Raw genomic sequence first — 20,933 nt, 5'->3', positions numbered from 1 at the left:
TAACCTAAACTAAACTTTTCCACTAGAAAGTCTACCTCCTATACTACTTTATCCCTGTCTCTGTAACATTAACTGATCAAGAGCTGTCATTTCTTAACATTTGCTAAAATTACTGTAATTTCTTGACATTTGCTAAAATTACATAAACACATGAAAGAAAAAAAAGCTTAGTGCATGCTGGTACCTTTAAACAGGAACAACCATTTTTCAAAACATTTCATCTAGTACTGAAAATAGTAACCTTGTATCTCCATTTGCATGGACAAATTCAGCATAACTGCTATATCACTGCCATCAGTTACTTGCTTTATTTTCTAAATGTGTGGGTTTCACAGAGAAGCAGCACCATTCACAGCTTGCACAGTTATAAATATAAATGGGGACATGTGGAGCTGTGTACTGGACAGCCCTGCTCAGATCTAAACAGCCGAGCAATGTAGCAGCCACCTTGTCACTGTAATCCATGCAGGATCGAGGGTGCTCAGAAAAGTAAAGTAAGAGGGATATTTGTGCTACATGAATAACCGTAGCACCTGCACTTCCAATTACATGGCCCTTAGGATAAAATGCTGTAGGCATGGATAGCTGCTAGAGAACATCTTGCACTAAGTGACACCACCCAATAGCATGTAGCAGTAGATGCATGAGTTCTGTAAGGGTTGGCAGTGCATCCTGCAAGTGCACAGAGCTGTACTGTAATGGCATGTACAGTGTGTTTTGGCAGGGTAGTGAACATATACAGATAGCCTTTTAATGCATAAAATGGTAGAAAAGGAGAGTGCAGGAGAACAGGAAAGGTTGGTGGCAGCATGCAGAGGGTCACATGGAAGGTTACTGTATAGAAGGAAGAATTCAGGATTCAGCAGGTAAGGCAGTAATTTTTTTCATGGAGATAGAGTCCCCTGAGGAAGCTAGAGGGGATGGAGATGAAGTGCTTGAGGTGGGTGATAGGAATCACACCGTGGGACAGACAAAGACATGAGCACACAGGAACAGCACAAGTAGCTCCAGTTGCAGAGATAGTTAAAGAGAATATGTTGCAGTAGTTTGGGCAAATCTGTAGGAAAGCAGACGATAATCTGGTGAAAAACATTTGGGACAGACAGGAAATAGGCAAGAGGAAATTAGGGCATCAGCAAAGAGATACATGGATTGTGTGAGAGAAAACCTTTGACTGTTAGGCATCACTGTTAAAGAAGGTAGGAGAGTGACACTGAATCAAGAGAGATGGTGAAAGTTGATGCAACACCCCTATCCCATGTAGAAAAAAAGGGGGTTGACGGCAGAATCCTCTTTTACTTAATTAGAGATGGGTTATGAGGGTGAAGGTTGAAAGGAATTTAGGGAGAGGAAAGAGGGGTAGGTGAGGGAGCAGAAACAAATAGATGAACAGGTCAACAGGCATGCATTTCTTAGGATATAAAGACATGAGATAGAAAGAGACACACAGTGTGAGACAAATGGCGATAGGGTGGGGTGCACCACACACAGGGTATGAGTCAGCACTTGGGAGGTTTAGTTATTTTATTTATATGAATTTAAATGGCGCAGAGCACTGATCACAAATAACCAATTTTAGTCTCGGCCCAAAGAAAAGTACATCAATGTACCCATACTGCGAGTTCTATTTTTTTTACTATAAGTGATTAATCTGTGCTTCATTATGAGTTTTTTTCTTACTGAGTTCTTAACCTTAAAACTGAGTGGCATAGTCTAGATACAGGTCTGTGGCATCCAGAGCTTCAGCTGCATGGTTTTTAACCCTTTTTGAGGTATGGGCGTTCGAAAGACATGCGTTGAATGGGTGTGACTTCATTGAAGGTTGGGCGGAGGGCTGGCAACTCGACACCGTCAAAACCAACTGCCAGTCATTAGTGGACCGGAGTTCCGCTGTGGCGACCCCTAACCAGGAAAATCCGAAAGACAAACAACAACAACTTGTGTTATCATCTAATAGTACTACTCGTAGACCTTCCTCCCTTTACCCCCTTAGCTCTTTCAGTTTCTGACAAATATGGATGAACAATTTCCTACATCTTCTCCTGCCAGTCTGGTTGATATGGGCATCCTAAGATAGTCTAGCAACAGCTTCATGTACACGGACAAACCTTCTACTACTAGCACTTAGGTACACAATTTGTGAGAGATGCATATACATCAAGCAACTAGTGTCATCATTCTCTCCCCCACAGACCAGTATATCTAGCACTGAGAAGGGTGGCAACATGAACACCACACCTCAAACACCACCCTCCACGTACACAACACACTCCCACATATGCAGAGGCCCTCAACAAAATCATACCCAAACAAACAAGACCTCCTAGGCATAAACGTACACAAACTCTCCTGCCCACCACACGACACACCACACATAGTCCACACACCTGTGTCTCACAGCCGCTAAGGCCTAAACATAAACCCAACATATTAGTCATAGGAGACTCCATTGTGAGACACACAGATGTGCCCCTCACCAGGCTGGATAAGGAGAAAGTCACAGTTAGTTGTTTGTCAGGTGGCAGAATCCATCATATCACCAATGCACTGAAGTCTCTCAACAGGTACTGTTATGACTCTGTCATAGTCCATGTGTGAGTAAATGACTTGAGATGTACCTCCCTGGACTGTATGAAGAGAGACATGCTCGAGCTTGCTGATTATGTGTCCCAGGCAGGTATGTCCCTAGCCTTAAGCAATATTCTACTGTCAACCTGAATGATGCCTCAGTACAAACAGAAAATGATTGACTTTAACAACTAGCTTAGTTTCTGGTCTCATTCAAAGGGGATCCAGTACCTGACATCCTAGGAGGACATGATTGACAAGACACTATGCTTTGCCAGAGATGGCCTGCAGTTGTCTTGCTTGGGCTTCAGGCTCCGGGCAAAGGCTCTTGCCTCCCCCATAGTGCCTTTTTTAGGCAATGCCATGAGGTCAAAACTACCAACATGAAAATTTCATCAAAATGTAAATTAAAGGTCAGGCTTCTAAATGCTAAGAGTTTAAACATGAAACTGCACTCATTGCAAGCATTCTTAACCCTGGAAGAAGCTGATATCTGTGCAGTCACAAAAACCTGGTTCAAAGCTGCAGAGAGCACCCCAGTCATACCAGGTTATTCATCCTATCATTCATTCAGATCCCAAGCCATGGGCAGCAAAACAAAAGGAGGTGGAATTGCAATATATATAAAAGACATACACACCTCTAGGCTGGTCAGACAGTATGACGCACAGGAAATGCTCCAGGTGCAATTAACAATTGGCAAGACCCCTATTCAAATCATAGCAAGCTACAGGCCTCCAACTCTGACTCAATATGCCCACTCCACCTATCTGGACCTCTTCGAATCTATCAAGATTAAACCCTTTACCCTGATCCTGGGTGACTTTAACTGTCCAACCATAGATTGGAAGAAATATTCATGCCAAAACACAAATGCTCAGAGATTCCTTGATTTTGTCAATGCATATTCCTTGGACCAGTTGGTTGACACCCCCACAAGAGGAGAAAATATCTTGGACTTGGTATTAACCAACATGAGTAACCACTGCAGCATCCCTACAGTGTCATCATCCCTGGTAAGATCCGACCACAAAGCAGTCACTTTTGAAGTCACCATCTCCCCCCACCCCCAACTAGGGTCAAACAAAAAAACTTCTCCAAAGCTGATTACAACCTCCTGAGGGAAGGTATAAACAGCTTCACAGCCCCCACCCCCTCCACAGAAACTGGCACATATTTCCAAACTTGCACCTAAGTACTATATGAGCATTTATATAGTTGCATGGAATCCGGAATACCAGACAGGACGAAATCCTCCTCCTCAAGTAAGAGTAAACCTGTCTGGTGGACATCTACAATAAATAAACTCTATAATAAAAGGAAAAAATTGCTGTCCAGGACCAAGAAGGAGCAGGTGTCTAATTGGAAACAATCTCACCTTAGCCTGGAAGCACCCTTGACCACCATTTCTGAACAGATCTGGGTGCTTCCTTTGAGGTTGCGGACATATGTGAAGAAGGCCCTATGATTGTCTCTAGCAGATGTGGCCAATTTGGACTTGAAGTTTGCTTTGGAGGATTTCACTAGTGCTCTTATTTGCTTGTTCAGGCTAAGGAGACATTGCTTCCAATTGGGCACCTGCTCCTTCTTGGTCTTAGACAGCAATTTTTTCCTTTTGTTATAGAGTTTATTTATTGCAGATGTTCACCAAATAGGTTTACTCTTCCTTGCGGAGGATGACTTAGTCCTGTCTGGTATTCCTGATTCCATGCATCTGTATAAATGCTGATATAGTGCTTTGGTGTAGTTCTGGATATTGGTGCCAGTTCCTACAGAGGGAGAGGGGGCTGTGAATCTGTTTATATCATCCCTCAGGAGGCTGTAATCAGCTTTGGAGAAGTTTTTATGTCTGATCCTAGCTTGAGGGGGGTTGGGGGAGATGGTGACTTCAAAAGTGACCGCTTTGCGGTCGGATCTTACCAGGGAGGATGATACTATAGGGATGCTGCAGTGGTTACTGATGTTGGTTAATACTAAGTCCAAGATATTATCACCTCTTGTGGGGATATCGACTAGCTGTTCCAAGGCATTTGCATTGACAGAATCAACGAATCTCTGGGCATTCATGTTTTGGCATGAGTAGTTCTTCCAGTCTATGTTTGGGAAGTTAAAGTCACCCAGGATCAGGGTAAAGGGTTGAATCTTGATAGATTCGAACACGTCCAAACAGGTGGATTGGGCATCTTGAGTTAGATTTGGGGGCCGGTGGAATAGGGGTCTTGTCAATGGTTAACTGCAACTGGAGTGTCTCCTGTGAGTCATACTATTTACCAGCCTGGAGGTGTGTATGTTTTTAATGTATATTGAAATCCACCACCTTTGAGTTTACTGTCCACAGTTTGGGGTCTGACTGTATGATAGGATGAATAACCAGGTAAGGCTGGGGTGCTCTCCGCAGCTTTGAACTAGGTTTCTGTGACTGCACAGATGTCAGCATTTTCCAGGGTTAGGAATCCTTGCAATGAGAGCAGTTTCATGTTTAGACTCAGCATTTAGCATGACCTTTAATTTGTGTTTTGTTGAAATTTTTATGTTTGCAGTTTTAACCTCATCACTTTTCCTGAAAAAGGCACTATAGGGGAGGCAATAGTCTGTGCCACAAGCCTGAAGCCCAGGTGAGACAGATGCAGGCCATCTCTGGCAAAGCATCATGGTCTGTCGATCATATCTTCCCAGGCTGTCAGATACTGGATCTCCCTGGAATTACACCAGAAACTAAGCCAGTTGTTAAAGTCAGTCATTTTCTGTTTGTATTGGGGCATCATTCTGGGTGACAGCAGAATGCTGCTTAAGGCTAGGGACATACTTGCCTGGGACACATAATCAGCAAACCCAATCATGTCTCTCTTCTGATGATAATATTTCTTTGATAAAGTAGAAAATAAATTCCAAGAGTTTTTGTCTGAGAATAGAGAAACATTGATCTGTGAAGTGCAGCTTGTCTTTTTGGGTCTAGAAGCAAGAGAGCTGAATGGTCATGAATGGGTTGAGCTGTCGATCCTCCTTCTGGCTAGAAAGAAGCCATGCAGACCCATCCCAAGTAGATGTACTTATGCACGGAGGGAGAGAATGATACTGAAGAGTATCCATTGTTACCGGCAGCACAGAATTCAGCAGACTTTAACAATAGTTTTCGTAAAGATGTGGGAAATCGATATCAGGGAAAGAAGAGGAGCAGAAGCAACTGGGGAAAGGGAAAGAACAGTAACTACACCAAGTTTTATAACAAAAGGGCTAAATGGAATTAATAGAAATGATGGTAATGTTGTTCATGAGTTGGTGCTTAACTTGTCAGGTATGGATTTGCCAGAAGTGGCAATTTTTGTTTTAAATTTAGGGTTAAAATTTATGCCTACGGCTTTGCCAAGGTTGCATGTTATAAAAAGTGAATTGTTTCAGTTGAGCAGAAAATTGCATCTAATTGATTATTTTAACAAGAAAAATATGAATCCATTACATAATATGAATCAATTGGAAATTTTAAATGAAAGTTGTAATTAATCTTTTTATTCATGTATTTCAGATGAGAATGATTTGTGTGATGATGTAATTAATGCTTATAGTAATTTAACTACTGACGCGGTGGTGGTGCTGCGGTAGCGTTGTCGCCTCACAGTAAGACGCTGTCCAGTTCGATTCTTAGCTAGAGCGTCTTCTGCATGGAGACATGCGTGAATGGGCGTACCTTCATTGAAGGTTTGCGTCAGGGCTGGTAACTCGTAATTTAACTACTGACGTGGTGGTGGTACTGCGGTAGCATTGTCGCCTCACAGTAAGACGCTGTCTGGTTCGATTCTCAGCTAGAGCGTCTTCTGCGTGGAGACATGCGTGAATGGGCGTACCTTCATTGAAGGTTGTGCGTCAGGGCTGGTAACTCGGCACGTAAAAATCAACTACCAGTCATTAGCGGACCGGAGTTCCGCTGTGGCGACCCCTAACCAGGAAAAGCCAAAAGACACAAACAAGTAATTTAACTACTGAGACAATAGGGGTTAAATCTTTATTTATACCCCCTTTTTTTCTAATGCAAATATACATAGTTTTATTATGACACTGAATTTTGTAATAGAAAAATTATATAAGGATTTTGGATGAGATAAACAGAATGTGCATTACAACTTTACTAGGGAAGTATGGATAGCCTTTAAAGCATTGTGTGCAGATAGAAGGATGGTAGTAAAACTATCGGATAAATGGAATCAAGTAGTGATTTTAAATCATGCTCAATATGTTGAAATGTGCCTTGCTCACTTAAATGATGAAAAAGTGTATGAAAAGTGTAATGTGAAACAATTTGAAAAAGCTATGAAAGAATATGAAGCTTTGCTTCAGAAAGGTTTACGTTTCGGATATTTTGTTAATGGTGACCTGAAAAAGTTTAGTATAGAAAATACATGCATTGCAGAGTTTTATTGCTTAGCCAAAACACATAAAGGACTTGAAAATCTTAGTGGAATACCAATAGTCTCAGCTGAAAAATATTTTTTAAAGAACATATGTATTTTGCTACATGAATATTTAAAAACATATGTGTTTGCTTTACCTTCGTTCATCAAGGATAGCCAGGACTTTCTGTATAAAATTAGCAAGAAAGTTTGGAATAATAACATGTACTGGCTATGCCTAGATGTTAATAGTCTGTATACTAATATGAGACATAAAGATGGTATTGAAGCACTTTTTTACTTTTTGGGTGATTGCCCACTGACCCACATTATAATAGAACTTACGGATTTCTGTCTGAAAAATAATTATTTTTTGTTTAATGGTGAGATTTACCACCAGCTGCAAGGAACAACAATGGGGGCAGCTTTTGCCCCTATGTATGCGAACATTGTAATGGCAAAATTTGAAGTAGAAAATATATATATATATATATATATATATATATATATATATATATATATGTGTGTGTGTGTGTGTGTGTGTGTGGTGTGTTGCGTGTAATAATGTTATTGTGTGTGTGCGTGTGTGTGTGTGTGTGTGTATATATATATATATATATATATATATATATATATATATATATATATATATACACACACACACACACACACACACAACCTTTATTATGGAAATATAAAAGAGGCTCAGTCCTTTATCGATGACTTGTAGGATAATAATTTTGACTTTAAATTTGATGGCGTAGAAATGGAATGAAAAGTTACGTTCTTGGATGAAGACATTGATTGTCTAGAAACAACAGTCCATAGCAAATTTGGCCAGAATAATGCTATTTTGTATGGTACTGGTTGTCATCCAGGCCATTTAATTGCTGTATTGCCATACAATGAATTTTTGAGGCTAAATAAATTATGCAGTTCTGATTATGTAATTGAAAATGAATTGTTAATGACAGAAAATATGTTTATAGAAAGCGGGTATAATAGGAAAGTAGTGAAAGAATCCAAGAAGAGAGTAATAGAATACAGATATGGAATAACAGTAAGAGATGACAGTGTTTGGGGGATGTGATAAGGGAGAATGAAATAGGAAGGAAATATGTAAACAATGAAAGCATAAATGAAGAAGGAAGTAGAGAAGTATATTTTGTTACTACATTTAATATACTGACAAAGTATAGTCAAGGAAGTTAAACAATTTTGGAAAATGGTAACAGATGATAAAGATCTGAGGTACTTGGTAAACAGACAGATTAAAGTCTCTTATATGAGGAATAGAAACTTGGCAGCTATGGTGGTACATAATCGTTTTGTACCACCAGATATCACTATAGATTCTAACTTTATGAAAAATAAAATAGGAACTATAGCTTGTAAGAAGTGCACAGTGTGTAAATATATAGTAACTACTTTTTCAAAAATTAATGATATAAGGTTTACATCTAGGGGCTTGTACACATGTAATACAGAGGGAATAGTTTATGCCCTAAGATGTAGTTGTAACCTTTATTATATAGGTGAAACAGGTAGAGTGTTTAAGATGCGTTTACAAGAACATATAAGGGACATTAAAAAACAAAAAATAGAAAGTCCCTTAGGACAACACTTTATGACTGCACACAATGCTGAACCAGATTGTTTAGAAGGATGCATTCTGAAAAAAATAAGTGTCATTGGGCAAAGGCTTACATGTTAAAGACAAGTTAATGAAGAAAGAAACTCTTTATTTTAAAGTATAACACTCTGGAACCCTATGGGTTAAATAAGGAGTGTAATTGGAAATATGTGATTTAACCAATTAATTAATTAATTAACCAATTAATTAATTGTTTGATTTTAGTGTATATATAGATAATGATGTATGGAATGAATTTTGCACTTGTTGAAGGCTTGGTGCCGAAGCGCTAAGTTCAAATTAAATCCTAGTGAAAACTGTTCTGTGGTCCGTGACTTTTATACTGTGGTATTTTATTGTATTGCCTTGTTGCTGTAGTGTTTTAGATATACTTATGTGCCTGGTGGTATGAGTTTGCTACCCCTCTTGTTGGCCCAGTGGTCCAGGCCAGCCAGTTGAATGAATGTGCGATCCACTGCAGGAAGCATTCAGTGTGGCTGATCCACATGTACAGCTCCCTTTTAGCCACAGACTCCCTTAACTGTTGGAACTGTGGCTAGATCACTACAGGCAGTGGGACTAGGCTAGCTGTCAGAAAGAGCTGAGCACCTCCTTCAGCAAGGCTGCCTCATCCCTGCCATCCTCCTCCACTATGGTTTTCTTAAGGGGCAGGGTGTGGATAAGGTGTCTATTCACCATTGTGTTCCTCTGGATTTGCACTGCAGAGACACCATGGTAAGGGTGTCATACGTTTTGTAGTCCAGTAACTGCTGCAGGTATTGTACCACAGGACAACATGCGTGTGTACCATCTTTGCCTTGCCACTAGCCTTTGTGGCCTCCTGCAGTAGTCCACATTGTTGATTCCATTCTGCCCATGCTGAAAACAATTAGAAATGGTCACATCAGTGAACTGTGTTCGGGGGGGGGGTGAGTGATAGTAAAATATATACAACCCAAACCCCTATGTTCCTTACCTTGTTTCCCAGTAGGAAGCCAGTTGTGTCCCCTCTTAATGTAGGTATATATATCTATGCAGTACTGTTACCATGGGACATGACAACAGAGCATGCTGACACCCTGATATGGATTTTCACTAGCTTGACACTGCAGCCCACAGTTTTTGACTACATGTGGATGTGTTATCTGTGTAGATATGTGTTGTGCCCATTGTAGTCTTAGGGTATTATCCAGCATGCTGGAATGTATTATACACCGCCATCAAGGGGTGTTGCCTGGCACATGCTTTCTCCGGTTCAGCTTCACTTTTCCTCTACTGATGTTATTACTATGGTTTCTGTGTCTGTGTCTTGTGGGCTTGATCTTAACACTGCCATATCATGGGAATGTTCTGCTTGTTTCCACACCATCATATTATTTTGCATGGCACAGGTAATGTCGAGTTTGCAAGCTGTGGCAGGAGAGTACTGCAGTGCCCCTCCAAATATATCAGGGCAGAAGAAGCATGCCATCAGCAGACCAAATCTCCCTTTGATGGTAGTGCACATCCCTATATATGCATTGTTGCATTACGGTTTGGCAACACTCTCACGATTATGTATAGGTGTCAAAAAACAGGACTCAATGGGGTATCTGGCATCACCCGCAACACATGTGGGATGCATATTTGAGGTAATTTAGTGTGTATTTACACACTCTGTGTAGCTGTGCACCTCTATGCTCCTCACATTCTGCATTTACCAGCTAGGTAGCCCTGTGAAAATTCAGCCTGTTGGAAGCAGCCAAATGATTGACCATACATATCAGAAAATCATGGGAACTGCCTGAACATCTGACGGACACATTGGCATGTGGTAGTCTCTACTGTTATTCTGTGACTGTAACCTCGTCGGGCCTTTATTGGTACCTGCGTGTGGTCTATGGCACCAAGTATCTCAGGTGGGTATGCAACATCATAGAACCCACACACAATGGTGGCTTTCTCCTCTCTATGCATACTGGTGGTGCTCTAGTCTGCTGCCCTGGGAACTCGGATATTTTCATCAACATAGAGAAGCGTAACATTAAAGAACTTGCTAATTTTTTACTATTTACTATCACAACATAGGTTCACTTGGAGGACATTTTAAGCTTAGCCAATTCCCTTTTGGTGCTTGAATCAACATTTTCTGATTGGTCTTAGCTGTCCCATGGCTGATAATTGTATATTAGCCCTAGTGAGAACAACTGTGATCATACCATAGATAATTTGAGGGGACCCATGTAAGGGATGCAGCATTTAGGAACTGCCTCTATCCATTAGTGGCATGAGGGAAAATCCTGGAGTACATTTTCTATTACCCATCCTTAGATCCAAGTTGCATTTGAATATGGACGAATGAGCTTTGTTTTATTTTTATGGACAGTCTGTTCTGGAACAGTGGTAGGCTCTGTGATATATATCCATCTCTCCACAACATTCAGTTTAGCTACCTGAACTGAGTATTTCTGATGCCATTTGACTTGCTGATGTTCAGCAGGTCCATCTATATTAGGTCAGAGGATGCCTGGTATGCCAGACATGTTTCCTCTAAGCACTTTGTAGGATACTGAGTATAGTAATACATTTTTGAGGTGGTCCATGCAAGACCTGTTGTTTAGGACTTGTATCCTTTTAGTAAAGTATCTCTGAAGGTATTCTAATTGTTGCACGGGGCTGGAAAATGATTGACATAATGAGAGCTTTGTAAAGGGGGATAACAACATCTCTACAGCTAGTCACAATCAATTTGTTTATAAGCTGTGAAATATAGAAAGGCTTTCTTATGACACTGGGCATATGTTGGTCAAAAGTTAGGTCACTGTACACACAAGTTCCCAAATGCCAAACAATTGGGTCAGTTCTCAGAGGGCATTGTCATGATTTTGACACCAGTTATTATTTGGGACAAACCTTCCTGCATGATGGCTAAGTAATTTGGGAATTCAATAACTGCTCCTAGCTTGCAGTCATCTCAAACTTAGCTGGCCAAAGCTCTTTGGTATTTCCTTTTACTTTTAGATGTATATGCCAAACAGAAAAAGTCTCAGCACCAATCCCTGGGGGACTCCACGGTGATGTTCTCTTTCCCTGTTTTGATCTCCTGCATCCTGTGAGCCAAGTTGGCAATGCAGCTGGTGATGCAAGTGTTTGCTCCTACATTATTCATCTTTTGTACTGCACCGGTATAGGGGATTGTGTCAAAAGGCTTGGCCAGGTCAAGGTATTGTGGTGTGAACTGTTTTACATTCATCCATTGCTTTGGTAACAAGAGTAAAGCTTAAAATCTGCCCGTGATTTTGAGCCTTTCACACTTTCCTTTGGACTGCTTTTAAACACATTTTTAGGGCCATGCATACATGTGTGCATTCCTTGATTCACCTTCCTGATTGTATTAAATTATATTCCTTGTATAATACAGCACCAGTTGTTAGACTGTGTTTTAAATCTGTAGTTTTGAACAGTCTTCCAGTAAGCAATGAAACAAAATGTATGACCCAATAATGACAAAACTACCCATTTCAGAAATTTTCAACGATAAAAGGCCACTCAAACTTCTGTCATTACTCATTACAATCCACCAATATCAGTAAATGTGCAAAATCTCTACAGAAGTCATCTAAATAATTCCACATTTAAGGGATCTCTAACTAATGAAGAGGTTGCTGCTAGGAAACAGCTCTATATTTCATTGTTTCATATACAAATAAACTGGCTATTGCACTTGAAGAATAAATGGCCCATGTTATATTAAAAAATGATAAGCTAATAATATTGCAACAGGGAATGGATGGCAAACTGATAGCAAGTTCATAGTTACTAGGTAACTCCTCCAAAGGAGGACATTCACAAGACTGTAGCATCCACTCCCTTTAAAATGCAACACAGTACAGTATCAGCGATCCATCTGAATACTGTGGGAGAAAACCCCACAGCCTTCTGCATCAAAGGTAAGGCTACTACCTGTTGTACTACTAACAGTGCAAACGGTCTTGGAATAAGCAGCTGTAAACTTCTCTTCCCCAGGAGCTCTCAGCTCCTTGCAAAATTTGCTATTTATTTAACATTTGTTTACCAAGAAAGTCTGACTTGGAAGAAAGCCCATTTTCAGCAGAGGCCCAGAGAGAAATGTTCTAGCTGCATGACTTTGTAACATAGGAGGAAACCCACACAAATGCAAGAAGGACATGCAGACTCCACACAGAAGGTACCCCAGCCAAGAATCAAACCACATAACCTCTTGTTGTTAGATAGCAACACTACCATTGCACCATCCACTTGACACAACTAAAACTCTCAATTTCACAGCAGACGAAAACTGGAAAAAGACAAAATTTATTTGGTGGAGGTGGTGGTGGTGGTGGCCAACACCATGGGCATGTTTTAAATATTGCTTGTATAATTTTAGAAAGTTGCTAAAATACTGTTTTGTGTTACCATGTGTTTCCAAAAACAAGATGGTACGACTGAAACTTAAAGGGCTGTCATTATGATTGCCAGAATACCACAAATCTTAAGAGGAACAGACCAAAAGTATGAGCCAAACTCCCTGAATCACATGTGGTGGTGTGGGTAGAAAATGCAGGACACTGTATCTAAGGTATAGGGTTTGAGCCCACATACTTCTAACCACCAGTTATGGCATCCATCAACTAACCACTGACAAACAGTGGGGCTTGCAGACAATCCATGAGAGCAAAGAAGGATTGTAGTCCACATGTGGCTGTGGACATTGCATCTGAGCCAAGGAAGGATTTATGCAGTGGTATTTTGCAGTCGGCTCAGCACAGCCTTCCAAAACTGATAGAAACAGAAATCAAGCCAAGCATACTAAATCTTACTTCTCAGACAAAAGTTTGATCTCTTAGAGTCCAAAGCCCAGCTGTATATCTACAAGACTAAAATGTTTATTTTTTTTCCCTATAAATAAATGTGTAATAAATGTGTAATATTCAGATCTTAAGGCCAAGGAATGTAGTAATAAGTAATGTGATTATACAGAATAGCCACTTTAGATAGTATTCCTTTTCTTATCTTCCACGACTGTTCATTCTCACAAAATGTACTATTGAGAACAAGTTTTAGCTGGCCTGATTACCTGTGCAGCTGGTAAAAGCTAGTTGTCCACCTCCAGTTAAAGTAGAACTGTACACATGTTGATGCTGCTGTTTGGAATGAGCAATCTTAACTTTTATTTATTGTAATATCCCCAGATTCTGTTCTTTACTGCTTAAGAGGATGTTATGATATGCACCTCTGGTTAACCAGTAATAAGAAAAGGTAGTCAGCAATGTCAGAATACACCAGCATTTTAGACAAAAAAGTAGCCTTTATTCTGTATAAAATGGCAGCTCTGTAGAAATGATGTCAACACTTCAGTTATTTCTAGCACACTGGCATTAGGTTCAAAATACAGTAAAGTATGGGAAGCGTACATTCCTAACATGGCTATATAATATAGTCAAAGCAGTGCAATAATTTTAAAGTTACAATGACTATATTACTTATTCACAGTATTTAAAAACTCTAGCATCTGTACTGTACTTAGCATCACAGTGGATATCACATTTACTGAAGTGAGAAGCTGTAACTTAAAAGGTGGAAGAATGTAACATCAGAGTAAAGCTAGCAGAGTGTGGGAAATGGAACTCCTTGGCCCCTTGAAAAAAATAATCAAAAATGAGAATGCAGATTAGTTTGATGGTGAGAAAATGTTTTACAGTAAAAAAAAAATAAAGTACTGACAGGCATAAGAAATCACAGCAACCTTCTAGGAAAGGCCAAACATACTGTTCAAGCGAACAAAAAAAACATTGTCAGAAGCAAAGACATTTGTTCTATTTTTGCTGGTGTGTTTGGCATTATAATAAAATAAATATATTTCAGTTCTGATACAGAAATACATGAAGAATAAAATGACCAGCATAGACTACCATATGTCTCTATCAGGCATGCTCAAAGCATTATACAACAGCAAAATACATTATTATGTAAGTGGTAAGCTTAAGAGCATTGTCTTATACTGCCAAATCAGTTTGACATCTTGTACAGCACAAAGTGAGGAGGGGGTGGTTGTGATCTGTTCCCACCTCAATATATTCTGAGGAAATAGGCCTAACTGGTGAAACTGTGTTTATTAAGAGGATATCCTATTAACTTTCCTTGATCAGCCCTGGAATTAGAATGTTTTGCATTACTGTCACAGCTGACAAAAATGGAGCTAACACACATTTCCAGCACGTTTACGGAGCTAACACACACCAGAGCCTTGACTTCCAGCATAACATAAACGGAGCTAACACACACTGGAGCCTTCACGTCCAGCATAACATAAACGGAGGCAGTGCTAGCACACACCGGAGCCTTGAGCCTTCACTTCCAGCATAACATAAACGGAGCTAGCACTACATACACCGAAGCCTTCACTTCACTTCCAGCATAAACTGAGCTAGCACTGCACTAAACAGGCCATCACTTAACAGAAATATCACTTAAAACAGAGCTATCACTTACTTCATAGAACTGAGAACCGGACTTCATAGAGCCGAAGCCTTATCAACAAGAAGTAATGGAGCAGTTAGCCTTACTTCTGGCAGTGTGCTTCCAGCAGCTTTCCGCGCACTTGTGTGCTTAAATTAATTCACATTAGTGTGCGACGTGCACATGAGTCCTACAGGTCTTGCAGCTGTAAAAGTGGGGGGCACTCCCTCCCCCTCACCCTATGGTTCCGGCGCCTATGCTGGAATTTTTGAGTCCCTTATTTTCTTTGCCAATGGTTCTAAATATAATGCAAATACCAAATGGGGAAAAAAGGTAGCCCTGCCTGGTTCCTCTGCTCAAGTGGAAATGATCAGAGGAGTCCTCCCCCTTTAATTTTCACCTCCGATCCCTCATATATCCTCCTAATCAACCTTAGAATTTTATCAGAGAATACAAATGCTTCCTTTGCCCTGCTCATATTATTTTGCAGTGCACTGTTGACTGAGATATCTCTTCCAGTCTGCTTAGTTTGAATCCTTCTGCTGCTTTAAACTGTGTTTCACAGATGCCTGCTAACCATATGGCCATTTTATCTTTCAGGTTCGAGTACGAGTTATAGAAGGAAGACAACTCCCTGGTAATAACCTCAAGCCTGTTGTGAAAGTAACTGTCGCAGGTCAAACTAAAAGAACACGGATACGCAAAGGAACAAACCCTATATTTGATGAAGTAAGTTATTAGGCTTGAATATTCAGTTTAACTTCCTACTAACCCATTCAAATATTTACTAGTAATATGTAGACTGGTTTTGTGCAACAAACTGTTAATGAACTGACAGTCCCACATACAATGAACTGTTCAAGCTGCATATTTAGCTACAGAGGTATGATGTTATTATTTATTTATTTGACATTTGTTTACCGGGGTGGTCTGACTGGGTGTACAGAACCCGTTTTCAGCAGAGGCCTGGGGAGAAAAGCTCCATATACAGTACAATGCAAATACAGTATAATCCAGTACAATACAGTTTACATTAGAAATACTATACAAAAAATAAGTTGAAAGAACAAACTGCTACACAGTGTTTAATATATTACTACACATCTAGATAATTCTATACATTTAAAACATTACAGATGATAATAGTCACTCTCACCATACATGATGTAGATAGTGTCAAAAAAAAAGTACTTGGGTAGTGCAATGTGTGACATTGACTGTTGTAGTACATACCAAATAGAATGTTAGTTTCAGTTAGGAAAATAGCAGCCAGAAAGTTAATGATGCAGAATAGATAGTGAGAGAGAGTTAAGAAGAATAAAAGCAATAAAGCCTGAGCAATAGCTTAAGGATATGGTATAGAAGCAGAAAAGGAGTTAGAAGAGCTTCTGGATCTTGCAGTCTCTGAGGGATTGAAATGTGACAGAAGAGAAAGGCCTGAGCATTAGGCAGGCTTTATGCAGGAGCAGAGCCATGTATTTTCCTGATGATTTTTTTAAAGAGGCTTTGAAATGGGCTAGGCAAGCCATAGACCTGGTAATTAGAGGTAGTGAATTCCAATGTATAGAGACAGAGTATGAATACAGAGAGTGACCAGGTTTTCTTGTGAGTTTTGAGATAGCTAAGAGATTTTTGTCTTCTGATCGTAGGGATCAATTTGATGTGTAATGTGTGACTAGACTGTCTAGTGCAGGGCAGGCAGTAGGCTTGAAAATAAGGTTGTGCAAGGTGGATAGCTGAATAAAGGTAAGTTGGTTGGGTAGTTCAAGCCAGTTTAATTCTAGGAGTGGTTTACAGTGGTGTGTGTGATATTTAGAGTTTGTGGCAAACTTTGTTGTAGCACTGTTCCAACTTGGTTAGGGTACGTTAGTTAAGATAGGGGCACCATAAAGAAGAGAGTGAAGTAAAAATGTTTTTGCAAGGGTAGTTTTGGTTGCTGCATTTAGGAAATGTTGTTTCTATATAAGAGTCCCAGTTTTTGTTGAGTTTTCTGTATATTTTGCTGTATATGGGGGTCAAATGAAAGTTTATTGTCATTGATAACACCTAGAATTTTGGTTTCATGCACTATTTCTGTGGCAGTGTTGTCAGATGCAAGGATGTTGAAATGATCAGTGACAAGGGAGGTGTTTTGGGGATGAAAGAGTACTAGTTTTGTTTTCTTTGGATTAAGAAAGATTTGGGGATTTCTTAGCCAGGATTCTACTGTTGTGAAGGATTGCTGAGCTTTTGAGAGTAGTTCTGGTAGTGATTGAGCAGTGCAGATTATGGTGGAACCATCAGCATATTGAATGAGGGTCCCAGGGTGAGAGGCAGTGTGAAGGTTGTTTGTGTATTGAAGAGTAGGGATCCTAGGATGGAGCCTTAGGGGACTCCAATAGGGTTGTGGAGAAAGGGTGAGAGTTTGTTGGACCATTTCACTGCTTGTTTACAATCCTTGAGGTAGCTCTGAAACCATTTTACTGTGTTATGTGAGAAGCCTAGGTTAGACAGTGCATTCAAAAGTAAGGGGTGAGACACTGTGTCAAAGGCCTTGGAGAGATCAAGGAATACTGAGGTTGTATAGCATCCTGCATCTCTGGCCTTGTTCATGGTGTCTGTAAAAGATAATAGGGCTGTAGCTGTGCTGTAGCTAGGTCGGAAGCCATGTTGGGTTTTGATTAAACGATTGTTTTGCAATAGATACTGCATTACCTGCTGATGAATGCCTCTCTCGAGAATTTTGAATATGGGTGACAAGATGGATATAGGAAGGAAACTGGATGGATCAAAAGAGTTGCCTCCTTTGTGGATGGGGGTAAAGTGAGATTGTTTCCATATGGTATGTACTTCTGATTCGGATAAAGACCTATTTTTAAGGGTACTGATTGGGTAGGCGACTGAGTTAGCAGCCAGTCTGAGGTAGTATGGGGGCAGATTGTCAGCTGAAGTAGAGCAGGGTTTTAGTTTTTGTAGCAGTTTCTTAATGGTCTCAGTGTGTCTGGGCTGAAATGAGAATGGGGTTTGTATGACATTCTGTTGAGTATGGGGGTTAGTAATTACAGGGTTATAAGCATTTGATGGCCTGGCGTTAGTGTCTGAATAGGTTGAAGGGTGGGGAGGTGTCCAGCATTAGGGGTGTTAGTTAGTAAGTCTGAAATTGATTTTATGAAGTGCTTGTTAAAGTTTTCTGCTATTTGTAATGGAGGGGTATCAGGTGCTCTTCATTTCATTCATTCAAGTTAAGAAGATATGGAGAGCCAAAATTTACTGGGGTTGATTTTATGCTGGATTTGAAGCTGGGAATAATATGACTTTTTATCTCTGTTGATTAGTTTTGTCACTTTGTTACGTAGTGTTTTGAAATGAACATAATTTTGTTCATTTTTTTTTTTTTCCTAGGTTGACCAGGCTAGGCCCCTTTGCTTCATCAGGTGTTTACATTCCTTAGACAGCCATGGTCCTGGGTTCTTTTTGATTCTTTTCATATGAATGGGAGCTGGTGCATTAAGTATGTGAAGGAAGGTGTTATTAAAGTATAGTGCAGCATCATTAAGGGGTAGTTGTTTAAGGGGGTGTCCAATCTATTTCCTGTAGGAGATTGTTGAATTTATGCTGACAAAAATTAATTGAGTTCCTAACTGATTTTATAGTGTGTACTTTTAGTTGTTGGGAGTTTATTCTAAGGGAGTAAGCTGGGAGATAATCGCTCGGGGAGCTAGACAGTGTACCAGTAGAGGGATAATTAGCAGGGTGGGAGGGTCTATATCAGAACATCGAAGTATTAAAACTTAGAATGTTCTGATATCGAACACTATTCAGCGAACGTTAAGAATGGCAAAGCTGCAGAACAGCGAATTCTTTCCTCAGGAAAGAATTTGGTTGGCCATTTCTGTGGCTTCGCTATTCTTAGCGCTGTGGTGGAAAGTTACGGGTTGGGTTCAGGTAAGTGTGCGATTGTTTATACATTAGGGTTAGGGGCGGGTTAAGTGAGTTAGGGTTAGGGCGCGGGTTAGGTGTGTGTGCGATAGTGACAGACTTTAGGGTTAGGGCCGGTTTAAGTGAGTTAGGGTTAGGGCGCAGGTTAGGTGAGTGTGTGATAGTAACGGATCTTAGGGTTAGGGTTTGGGTTAAGGGTAGTGGGTAGGTAGTAGTGTATGTTTAGTTTTGTGTAGCGTTAGATGTAGGAATTTAAGTGTATCTGTGTGGTTGCTGTTTGTTTGATGTGCTTGTGTTGTGTGTATGTGTTTCTGAGCAGCAAATTTTTTCCATGGGAAAAAATTCGCTGTTCTGAATGTTCGATATTTTCATGTTTAGATGTTTTGGGGTCAATGAAATAGCGTTCGCTTTTTTCATCTTTAGTTAACGTGATATAAACGTGGGTGGGATACTAGAATCCAGTCTAAGGTGGATTGGCAGGTAAGATTTATTTATTTATTTTACATTTGTTGACTGGGATAGTCCGACTGGATACTTGTCCATTTTCAGTGGAGGCCTGGGAAGAAAAGCTGTTACATTAAACAAGTGAAAGCACTGCTACAGATACAATACTTAGGATAAAAGTCATTCATTCTGTCATATATAAATCTGATTTGTTATAGAGTAACAATTAGGAAGCAATGTAGGGGTGGCCAAAAGTCCCCTTTTGCACATGTTTATATTGCCAGAGTTAGACAGGATTAGAGCAAGGACAAACCATTGCCTTTTAAAGTACTGTTTTAGATTTTTTTTTTTAATTGGGTTAGAATGGGTTCTGAAGTAAGCTCAGCAGGAATTGAGTTCCATATTTTGCCAACAGAGTTGACATATAGAGAGTCTCCAGATGAGTTGTTGCTTTTGAGTGTTTGGACTAGTGATTTGTTGGATGAGTGAAGTGTCTTGTGGTTGCTGTAAGGGGTGATAATTTTTTTAAGTACAGGTTTGTTTTCAGGTTGGTAGAGAATTTTATGTGCTAGTATTAGCTGATTGTACTGAAGTTGGATAGGCAATTCTAGCCACCCTAGATTCTTTAGGTTCAGACAGTGGTGTGTTCTGTATGCTGCTCCAGTGGCAAATCTAGCAATATGATTAAAGCAGCTAGAGAGTTTATTATGGTCAGACATACTCAAGTTCGTGAAGAGAGGGGATGCATAAAGGAGGTTGGAAAGTAGATGTGTACGGGCAATTACCATCCTAGCTAGTGGAGTGAGGAAAGGTTTGATCTTGTATAGTGAACCAAGTTTTTATTAACTTTTTTAATAAGTTTGATTAATATGCATATCAAACTTGAGGTTGTTATCAACTGTTACACCTAAGAGTTTGGTACAGGGATCTGGGACAATGACAGTGCCATTGTTAGATTTTATAGTAAAGGTTGGAGTGGAGGCTTTACGAGTGGGGGAGAAAAGCAGTAGCTTTGTTTTGTTAGGATTTAATAGGAGACGTCAATTACAGAGCCAATTTTCAACAGTATTAAAAACATTTTGGGATAGAGTCTGCAGACTTAATGGGGAGATGGCAGAGCAAATCAAAGTGGAGTCATCTGCATATTGAATGCAGGTGGCTGTTGGGATGACCTTTCAGGTCATTAGTAAAGATAGAAAATAATAGGGGTCCTAATATAGAGCCCTGATGGACCCCTAGGCTGATAGGTAAAAGGGAATATAGTTTGCTCTGCCATAGTACAGCCTGTTGTCTACCACTCAGATAAGATTTGAACCATTGGATAACCTCGGAAGTAGTTTTAAGTGTGTGCATGAGTAATTGGTGTTTGACCATGTCAAAGGCTTTGGAGAGATCAAGAAAGAGGGCAGAAGAAAAGTGATTGTTGTTTCTGTTTTGATTAATAACAATGGAGAAGGAGAGGAGGGCTGCAGTTGTACTGTGGAACGGTCTGAAACCATGCTGTGAGTTAGCCAGGAGACAGTGCT

The 20,933-nt window shown here is 40.0% G+C and overlaps 1 protein-coding gene across 5 annotated transcripts in view; it reads left to right on the top strand.

The window, feature by feature from the left end:
- Nucleotides 1-20,933, top strand: part of DYSF (dysferlin) — a 3,914,743-nt gene that overhangs the window by 1,490,407 nt on the left and 2,403,403 nt on the right. For all 5 annotated transcript variants that reach the window (XM_044064060.1, XM_044064063.1, XM_044064061.1 and 2 more), the window contains exon 7: nucleotides 15,646-15,774. In XM_044064060.1, the coding sequence (XP_043919995.1) occupies nucleotides 15,646-15,774 (129 nt within the window). The remainder of the gene's footprint in view (nucleotides 1-15,645; nucleotides 15,775-20,933) is intronic.

The sequence above is a fragment of the Protopterus annectens genome, chromosome 2.part2, assembly GCF_019279795.1.
Source record: "Protopterus annectens isolate FY-2018-M chromosome 2.part2, PAN1.0, whole genome shotgun sequence".
Classification (NCBI taxonomy): Eukaryota; Metazoa; Chordata; order Ceratodontiformes; family Protopteridae; genus Protopterus; species Protopterus annectens.
Note: the sequence above shows the minus strand (reverse complement) of the source record. Positions and strands in the feature narration are given on the sequence as shown.